At 45.7% G+C, this 10,528-nt stretch overlaps 1 protein-coding gene across 1 annotated transcript; it reads right to left on the reverse strand.

Annotated features, from left to right (window-relative positions):
* Window positions 1-2,900: 2,900 nt before the first annotated feature.
* LOC139813432 (uncharacterized) lies at window positions 2,901-6,062 on the reverse strand. Its single transcript, XM_071778946.1, has one exon. The coding sequence runs from the start codon at window positions 6,060-6,062 to the stop codon at window positions 2,901-2,903; it is 3,162 nt and encodes a 1,053-aa protein (XP_071635047.1).
* Window positions 6,063-10,528: the final 4,466 nt, after the last annotated feature.

Genomic DNA, 10,528 nt, shown 5'->3' on the forward strand with positions numbered 1-10,528 from the left:
CGTAAATGAATAAATTGGCGAGGTATTGATTCAATATATAATCATCAATCTTTATAAGAAGAAAGAACTTTGTTTTAATACGCCTTAGATCAAAACTATACTATCCCAAAATAAATTCACATGATCCCGACTTTAGTTACTTCTTGTTAACTAACGCTTACATCTACCTTAATTCTGACGGTCTTTATAATGAAAAAATAATCGTACAATCTTCCTTATACACAAAACAAATTGATTTCGATCATGTCTCATGACTCGCTATATTCTCTATAGGACAACATAATACGAAGTAAACTAAACATGATCGGAAGAAACATCAAAATACCTAGTCGTAATTTTCTTATCTTATAAACGTAAATACCCAACACCATAATATTTAATTCACTTTGGTTAAATCATATTAATATCTAGATTGCCGGATTCGGCATGATGGCTGGCTGAGACTTTTTTGCATCACTGTCGTGATCTCCAGTCCTGGCTTCCGTACCCTCGTCGTCCACCAGCTCCTCGATGATGAGGCCGTCGTCCAATCTAGTGATGATGACCTTAGGATCAATTTTCCCAACGTCTTTGCGGGCGCCCTTCGTCGGTATGGCAGCTTTAAACAGCAGGCGGCTGCAACAGCTCCAGCATCACCTTAAGGTAACATTTCATGGACAATGAAAAACAGCAGCAAATTGTACTGATTGGTTGCAAAATGGAAAAGTTTTCAAGTTTTTAGATTTTCTCTATTTTGTAGCCAATCAGTTCCATCTGCTGCTGCTGTCACGTAATAAATTTGACGTTTTAAAAATTTACGATAGAGAACAATATCTTAATCACAGACATTAAAACCAATGGCAGACAGTATGTTTTTTTTAACTAAATCACATTCAAATTAGTATATTAAAAAATATACTATGAAAAAATATAATATCATTTTTTTATTTTTCATGTAAATATTTTCACGTAATATTCGTAACATGAAAAGTGGAAAGTGTAAATCTTTCATGATCGACTCCCTGATCACGGCTTTACGTCTCATGTCAAAACCTAGTCTTAGGCTGCGGTCACATGATGCGTCATGCGTGATGCGGGATAAACGTCCGTCAAAGCAACAACTAATCACAACTATCCCGCATAACGTATCCCGCTCCCGTTTGATTTTCGTCCGCCCTGTGCACATGGTACGGAATTTAGCCAAAAATTCGGCTATAGAATTTAAATATATTTTTTCAAGTTGTAAATTGCATTGACAAAGCTTTTAATAATGTTCAGACGAAAGTAAAATTAATATTGAAGAGTATTATGTAGGATCCGAAATCAGGATACGAAGTTCACTAATAAAAGAGACTTTATTCGAAACAGATAAAAGCGCAGTGGCTCGACCGTTCACGGAAGATTCTCCTTCTCGACTGACTCTCCCCTCTCCTCTCTACTCAAAGCTCGCTTCTTCTTCCGGTTTCTCGGCGCTGCCAACCGCGGAAAATTCCCGGTTCCCACACTCGGCCATTCGACAACCGGCATCGACCTCGATGCCGTCCGATGCTTGGATATAGTCCTCAGTGTCATAGTCCGTCAATTCGTCAACGTTTAAGTCTATCCCTCGATGTTTCGGCCATGGCTTCATATGGTCAGCTGAGGTACTCGTACGGTTGGGTCCCTCACACTCGCTTAGTTTCTCAACGATGTACCTGTCGTTTCGCAGCTCAGACTTCACTTTATAAGGCCCCAAAAACTTCGGTCGCACCTTGAGTCCGGGCCCCATCTGTGTCCGTTGAATAGCCACGACGTCTCCAACTCGATACTTAAATGGCTCCTTGCGCTTATGATCGTAAGTTTTTCGGTTCTCTTCTTGGATCTTTAAGATGTTTTCTTTGGCTTTGCATCGTAGTTCTGTCCTTTCTTGACTAAAAGTCTCGATAGTCGCTTCTTTAAGGAGTTCCCGTAATTTTAGGTCGTCCTTCAATTGCATGTTTCGTCCGATCAGTAACTCAAATGGCGTCATGCCAACACTGCGACAGAATGAGGAATTAATCGCTTGTTGTACTCTATTCAGATGTTTGAACCACTCCGCTGGATTCTGCAAAGACAACTTGGTTAGTATGGCAATAATGGAGCGATTGATCCTCTCCACTTGACCATTAGCACGTGGTACACCGGTAGTTATCATTACGTGCTCTATATCTTCTGCTTCGCAATATTCACGGAAAGCACGTGAACTAAATGCTGTTCCTCGGTCCGTAATAATCCGCCGGGGATTCCCAAAAATAACCGCTTGCTTGCTTAGTCGGGTGATCACCTCGTCAGTTGTCGTCGATTTGGTCGGGTATAGCCACGACGAACTTGGTGAATGCATCTATCACCACCAGGATATGGCCGTAACCCTTTTTGGTCGATGGGATTGGACCCAAGTGATCCAAATGATAAGTCTCCAGTGGTTTGTCTTCCTTGGGTAGAGGTCGTAGAAAACCCTCAGCTCTGCCTTGTTTCCTCTCCGCTAACAGACAACGAATACAGTTACTGACAGTCTGTTGTACCTTCGCACGTAGATCCGGAAACCAATACTCTGCCCGTATTGACATATTCCGTGTTCTGCCATCCAAAATGACTCCGCTCATGTACTTGTAGAATTACCTCCGTCTGCATGGATTTGGGTACAACTAATAAAAGATCGCCTTCATTTCGCTTGTAGAGTATTCCGTCTAGTAATACAAACTCTTGATCGCCTTGACTCCTCATAGACTTCATAATTCGCTGTATGTCAGGATCCTCCGTTTAAGCGTGTTTAACTTGCGCCGTCAGTGCGTCTTCAGCTTCTCGGAGAATAAGACACTCAATAGGGTTGCGACTGAGTGCGTCGGCATGTCGCATTAGAGTACCTGAACGATGTTCTACAGAATAGTTGAATTCTTCCAGTTCTAAAGCCCAATGCGCCACTCTTGGACATGAATTTTTCTGGACATGGTTTGCACAAACGCCTTGCAATCCGTAATGATTCGGAAAGGTATACCCAACAGATATGCTCGAAATTTGCGTAAAGCTTTGATTATCGCAAGCACTTCCAATTCAAAGCTGCTATATCTTTCTTTGGCTCCTATGGTTTTCCAACTTGCGTAATACACGGGGTGTAACTGGTTGTCCTCACCGTCTCTCTGCAACAAAATGGCTCCCAGGCCAAGTCGGGACGCATCAGTGTGAAGTTCGGTAGTGGCGCCTACCTTATACAACTTCAGCACAGGGTTTGTTGTTAACGCCGTCTTCAATTGATTGAATGCTTTCCTTTGATTGTCTGCGAAGATAAACGTCTCCATCTTTAATAACTGTAATAAAGGTCGGGCCATGAGTGCGTATTGCGGGATAAACTTGCGAAAATACCCCGTCAGCCCTAGGAAGCTTTGCACTGCTTTCGTCGAGGTAGGTTCAGGAAATCGTGCCACCGCTGACACTTTCTTCTCCGACGGTTTGACTGTTCCTGCTTCTACGATGTGCCCTAAATATTCGACTCGGGTTGTCATCAGACTACACTTACTCCAGTTTATTCTTAAGCCGTAATTGCGTGCCATGTTGAGAACTTCTTCTAATTTCTGCAGACCATCCTGCTCTCCTTCGGCTGGGATAATCAGACCGTCTAGGTAGGTTAGCACTGTACCCTTGGTTATCAATTCCTGAAACACTGCTTTAATATGCCGCTGGAACACCGCTGGAGAATTGCTCAATCCGAAAGGCACCATCAGGAACTCAAACTGTCCGTCCGGCGTGACGAAGGATGTATAATGAATACTCGGCTCATCTATCGGCACGTGGAAGAAGCCATCCTTCAAATCCAGAGTGCAGAATACTTTAGCTCTTGCCAGTCTGTCCAGCTGATCTTCCACCAATGGTAATGGATACCTATCTCGTACTATCTTCCGATTCAAACGCCGGTAATCGACACACAACCTTGGCTCTCCATTCTTCTTTTTTACTAGCACGATGGGACTAGCGTATTCCGAACGACTGGGACGGGCTATCCCCTTGCTGATCCATTTATCAACAATTTCATTCACCATGCTTCGTTGTTCCGCTGATAACCTTCGCGGGTTCTGATGAACGGGCACCTCGTCTTTAAGTATTAGGTGCATTTTCACGCCACTATCTTTTGTCTTCTCGGGACAATAATTTTGCACCATTTCCCGCACGCGTTCCTTCACCTGGACATCTTCTATGTGGTTGAGGTTAATCTCGTCTTTCGCTCTTTCATCTTCTTCGTCTTGAATGTTGACACATAAAACTTCTGACCACGCCGTTTCTTCTTTCGTCATGTCTGTGGAGGTCTTCGATTCTTCGTTGTCGAATTCCGTCAACGTTGCCTTCTGTTTTCGTATATGGATTTCTGCGAAATCGGATAATTCGCCACCTAAGAGAAAATCGTGCGTCGTGAAGTAATCAGGCACTACATCGATGTCCAACGTAAGGGTGAGACCGTCTATTGTCACATCCGCCGTAAATCTTCCTAATGTGCTGCAATCCGTGATACCCATGCCGTCGAATTTCATTGTTACGGGCCGGATCTGTGGAGCACCGATTAGCACATAAAAGCTTGATCGCATTAAGTGCAAATCACTACCGGAATCGATTACTGCCGTTACGTCTTTATTTAAAATCTTCACATCCTTGTATATCTTCTTGTCGCCGTGTGATCGTACTATGTCGACCCTTTTCGGTGTAGCATCTTTGTTTTGTGCATCCGATCCTTTCGAACATTTCGCCGCAATGTGGCCAAATTCACCGCAAGAATAGCACTTCGATCCCTTCGCCTTGTGCGGGCACTCCTTGCCCAAATGCTTCGTATCGCCACAATTATAACACTTTTTAGGGTTAGAAGTCGCCGTCACTCGATTGCCACTGCTTGCCATCTTGTCCTTACTCGCCGTCTGCGGTCGATGCTTCGCCTTATTTCTATTGGTCTGCTGCGTCTCATATTGTACGAACCTCTGCCGTAATTCTTTAATTGTCGTCGCGTTGTATAGAATAGCCTTATTGGATTCTTCGTCTTTCACGCCATCGATTATGTATTGTATCTTGGCTTCTATCTCCATCTCCGCATGACTCGCTAACTCTAACACGCGATAGATGTACTCTTGAAATGTTTCGTCAGTTTTTTTCGTCACTGCACTCAGTTCTTTGTGTATTTGTCTGCTATTTAATGTTTTGTCGAATTCCTCGACAAGCGCTTTCTTGAGATCACGATACGACTGCGCATGACACTCGAAATTAGCGAAAAGTTTCGCGGACCCGCGCAATAACCTTTTCACATATATAACCCTTTGCGCATTCGTCCAAGAACACAACTCGGCCGTCTCTTCAAATAGTGCGAACCATCTTCGTACGCTTTGTGTGCCATCTCCACTAAAAGTCTCTAGCGCATCTTCAACATCCTTAAATGTCAGCACTGTTCTCGAACTATTACGCGTTTCCCCGCGCGTGATACGGCCATCGTCAACAACAATGTCTTCATTGGCTCGTGCCATTTCTAGTTCGCGAATCGGAGTCGATCTCGCACCGCCACCTGTCGCGCCGCGCGTCACGTTCACCGCACCGCCGCGCGCAATACTCCCCATATTGCCGCGTAAAACGCTCGCCACGCCGCCGCGCGCGCCCACCATGTTCCCGCCTTGATCGTCGCGTTGTATAAAAGTATCATCCGCTTCTTCATCGATGTCGTCTTCCTCGTCGCTCGTGTCATCCTCGTCGTCCTCGCCTCGTTGCAGAGCCGCCCGCAATCTCTCACGGAGAACCGGCTTTGTTCCCGACACCTGTAATCCCAGCTCGCGTAATCGGCTCTTCAATGCTTCCTTCGATAATGTCGTCAGATCGTCGCTGTCCGCCATTAGCGCGTTTTCGCCACCGAAAATTCCTGACGTCTCATCCGTCTGCGATAAGTTATCTTTTGGCTCTAAAGCCTTTCGCAGCCTTTCACGTAACGCCGCTCGGTTATCCGTCGTTGGCAATCCGAGATCCCGGAGCTTTTCCGCTAGCTCGTCAACCGTCATTTTGGTCAGCGCATTTGCCGCGCTCGTCGTATCCGTCGTATTCGCCATGTTCGCCGTACTCGCCGTTGTTTCGCCGTTTCGATACGCGCACTTCTCTTCTAGTAACACGTAATCGCACCTCACCGTATCTGCCACCTCGCAGAATATAGTTTTACCGCGTCGTCACTCAGACAACGTTGTCCCGCCTTATGGACTCGGTTCGCCGTGTCGTCTCCCGTGCAACGACGGTTACTTCTCTCGCACCAGAAAATTCCGTCCGCAACACTATTTCCGTCGCGGTTCCGACTCGTGATCCCGGACGAGCCCCCAAGTTTGTAGGATCCGAAATCAAGATACGAAGTTCACTGGTAAAAGAGACTTTATTCGAAACAGATAAAAGCGCAGTGGCTCGACCGTTCACGGAAGATTCTCCTTCTCGACTGACCCTCCCCTCTCCTCTCTACTCAAAGCTCGCTTCTTCTTCCGGTTTCTCGGCGCTGCCAACCGCGGAAAATTCCCGGTTCCCACAATTATATATTTCGCGAATCAATAAAGTATCGTCTAAAAAGAATTATTTTTTAATTTATGTTTTTACATAAACGCGTCATAACGTCCTTTTCCCGTACCATGTGCACAGGGCGAATGAAATTCAAGCGGGATGCGTTATGCGGGATAGCTCTCTTTCATTGGTTGTTGCTATGACGAATGTCTATCCCACATCACGCATGACCTATCATATGACCGCAGCCTTAATGGAGCGGCGCTGTGTTCAATCGCAACTATAGCATTCGTGTGGTTTCCTCTCTATATCGTTTTTATCTTCAAATTAAAGTGTACACACTGTACACATGCGTGTTGGGTGTTGTGTGGTACAGTGCCTCAGCCAGATATAAAAAAAATTATCAGTTTTCTTATCAAGAAACATGGATTTTGATTTTGAGAATAGCAGCAGCAGCAGCAGCAGCAGCAGCAGCAGCAGCAGCAGCAGCAGCAGCAGCAGCAGCAGCAGCAGCAGCAGCAGCAGCAGCAGCAGCAGCAGCAATAGCAGCCAGTTTACAACGGTGGGATCATCGGCAAGGACAACGAAGAAAAATGTCTATTCTCAAGCTAGGTATTTAAAGGACAAATCTAGTTCATTTTGTATAAATGTGTAACACACACACACACACGCACGCACGCACGCACGCACGCACGCACGCACGCACGCACGCACGCACGCACGCACGCACGCACGCACGCACGCACGCACGCACGCACGCCGCACGCACGCACGCACGCACGCACCACGCACGCACGCACGGCACGCACGCACGCACGCACGCACGCACGCACGCACGCACGCACTCACGCACGCACGCACGCACGCACGCACGCACGCACGCACGCACGCACGCACGCACGCACGCACGCACGCACGCACGCACACACGCACGCACGCACGCACGCACGCACGCACGCACGCACGCACGCACGCACGCACGCACGCACGCACGCACGCACGCACGCACGCACGCACGCACGCACGCACGCCACGCACGCACGCACGCACGCACGCACGCACGCACGCACGCACGCACGCACGCACGCACGCACGCACGCACGCACGCACGCACGCACGCACGCACGCACGCACGCACGCACGCACGCACGCACGCACGCACGCACGCACGCACGCACGCACGCACGCACGCACGCACGCACGCACACAACCTTACAATATTTTATTTTTGCGACCGCAACATGTTTTATGTATATATGTATGTATATATATATATATATATATATATATATAAGATTAATGATTAATATTGGTTTTTTTGCCCAATTTAGTACACCAAAGTCAGTGACAAAGACGGAAGAAGAAAAAGGTTTGTTGGACTGGAACGATAATCCGCGTAAAACGCGATCAAGTGCAATGGAATCATATCGTCGCGTTGACGACGACGATGATTCACGGGCGAAAAAAGAGAAAAATAAAAGATTCTGGATTTTCAGACGTATCGCGACAGATTAGCGCGTACACGGCGAGGACGACGCCGACGACGAGTCCTGTCATCTCCAAGTCTTTCTACGGCGTGCGAAACAAGAAGAAAATTATCAAAAAACGTTTACATTTCGATCAATCACCAAATGGAAGGGACGTGAAAGAGGACGACGACAAGATGCCACGTGCTGTCTCATCAAATGATTGTTCGGCTAGATGCAATAGTCAACGTTCCTCTTCTACTAGTGAGTCAACCGTATTGTTGGAAAATAACGTAAATACTTAATGACGATACGAACGTTATATTTACGGACAAAGATGATTATTTATGATGCCCAAATAGAAAAGAAAAAATTAGAATTAATAAACGAGGGAATGATGGTATGATTTTAGATTCTGCTGCGACCGTGAGCTCTAGCACGTTACAGTATTGCAATAGGGGATTGTCAACGACGAAAACAAATAGGGATGACCTCGACATTGAATTAAACGCAAAAAATTTATGCTTCAACAAACAATTAGGTTCATGGATTGACGATATTCAACGGAACATAGTAATGTCCGCGATACCTGTAAGTTTTTCATATTATACGTTATTTTATGTGCGTCGGTGAAATATTAAACATCCTGTATATTACGCATGCGTCTGTTTCTCATCCGTTTCCCGTCTTCTATATGAACCTTAGGTTACCAAGGACGAGTTACTCGAAAGACGCGAAGCGTTGAAAAAACTTCAACTTGAAATTCTTGATCAATTTTACAAGGTACTCGAGTTGATCCCCATCGCGGTATTGGAACACGTTCCAAACTTTGATCCAGTCTCTTTCAACAAGTTGCAAAATCTACGTCGACGTGCGAAAGATAACTTACGTTTGGTACATACAAAATTGTCAAACATACAACAGGAAAATAATGAGACGGTATATGACGCGCCGACGAAAACATCCGCTATATCTGCCACGTCCAACGCACGAGAAACACCACGTTCCGGCATATCTTTTGAGACTCGCCGCTCGATGATAACGGATCGTGATACATTTACTGCGACATCGTGCGCTTCAATATCCAAATGTAGTACTCGTGCACCACCCTTTTGTCGTCGAGGCTCGGCAAGCGTAACAGACACGTATATCGATGCAAAGGAGTTGAATAATGACAAATATGTGCAAAAAAATGTCATCTTTAATACTCGTACGAGTCCAGGTAACACACAAAAGTGTTGAACAAATGGACAAATAAATTTCAAAGTGCGTTTGCTTTCAAAGTTTTTAATGATAAAAAAAATTTCACACAGGCACCTGTCACATATCGACCGCAAATGTTGACAACTCCCTTTCGAAGACGCAAGACGCAAAATTTGATTTTTGCTTTCAACATTTATGCTGATAATACGATAAATAATGTTTATTTTAATCCTATTTACATATAGAGTGGTCACAGACTAATATGGCACAGAATAGTAGAACGTACACGGACGATAAAGTAAAGTCAACGATCGAAAAAGATGGCGTAAAGTCAGGAATATTTGTCGGTAATTATAAAAACGACGGTGTGAGTGGAGAATTTGACAGCATAACGTATTCTCATTCGCTGAAAATGTTGGAGGTGCGTCAAAAATGAATTTGATAATTTTTGACACGTCGTGAGCGAGTATGTAATGCCGTTGTACATATAGATATTACATACGTTCGACATACTCGACGTACCAGCATGGTTGTAAACTACACGTGTGAGGACACGTACTATTGTAATATCGTACGTTACGTTGTGACCGGACGTCACTCTCCGGGTACGTGGATCACACGAAAATGTGAGAATTCAGCCAGATTTGCCTATCAAACGGTCGCCACTCGGTTTGACCCATATGTACCGAGAAGGTGAGTTACGAAATTATGACACGATATTGCAACGATATCACATTAATTCTCTCTTATTTTCAGGTTCTCGACGCAGGATGTCTCGACGCCCCGACGCTGCCTCCCCACTGCTGGATCATCGATGGACAACGTGGGACCACCCTCGGAGTACCAGGTAAGTAGATAACGGATACGTTTAATTAATCGGTCAATTTCTGTTTCAGGTATTTCACCCGAGCAAATCCTCTCGCCCCGGATGGATCTCAACTGCCGCTGACTGTCCTAGATCCTCGCAGAATCGCATACTGGAACGTCGCTGGACTTCGCTGGATCGATGCCGTGGGACAAGGTAAGTAGCAGGTAAGTAATACGAAATTAACTTGACACTGCGTATATTAACAAACGATTGATTTATTTCAGATCGTCGTTGTGGTTTACAAATTCACGTTGACACATTTCGCCGAACGTTACTACAAATGGCTCTTGATTGCCTCTCGCAATTGTAATACGAGCTATGTTTAACGCGCTAGTACGCGGGAGTGCCGGTTGTTACATACCGCAACGATAAACTACGCGCTAAGTCCGAACTATGAACGAATCTTGCAAGCGTGTTACCCCGATCGCGGTATCCGAGCGACTGCCTCGAGTTGCCGAGCGCTCTCGGCTATCCCACCTCGGGATATCTATCCCTACCA

The sequence above is a fragment of the Temnothorax longispinosus genome, chromosome 5 (genome assembly GCF_030848805.1).
Source record: "Temnothorax longispinosus isolate EJ_2023e chromosome 5, Tlon_JGU_v1, whole genome shotgun sequence".
NCBI lineage: Eukaryota > Metazoa > Arthropoda > Insecta > Hymenoptera > Formicidae > Temnothorax > Temnothorax longispinosus.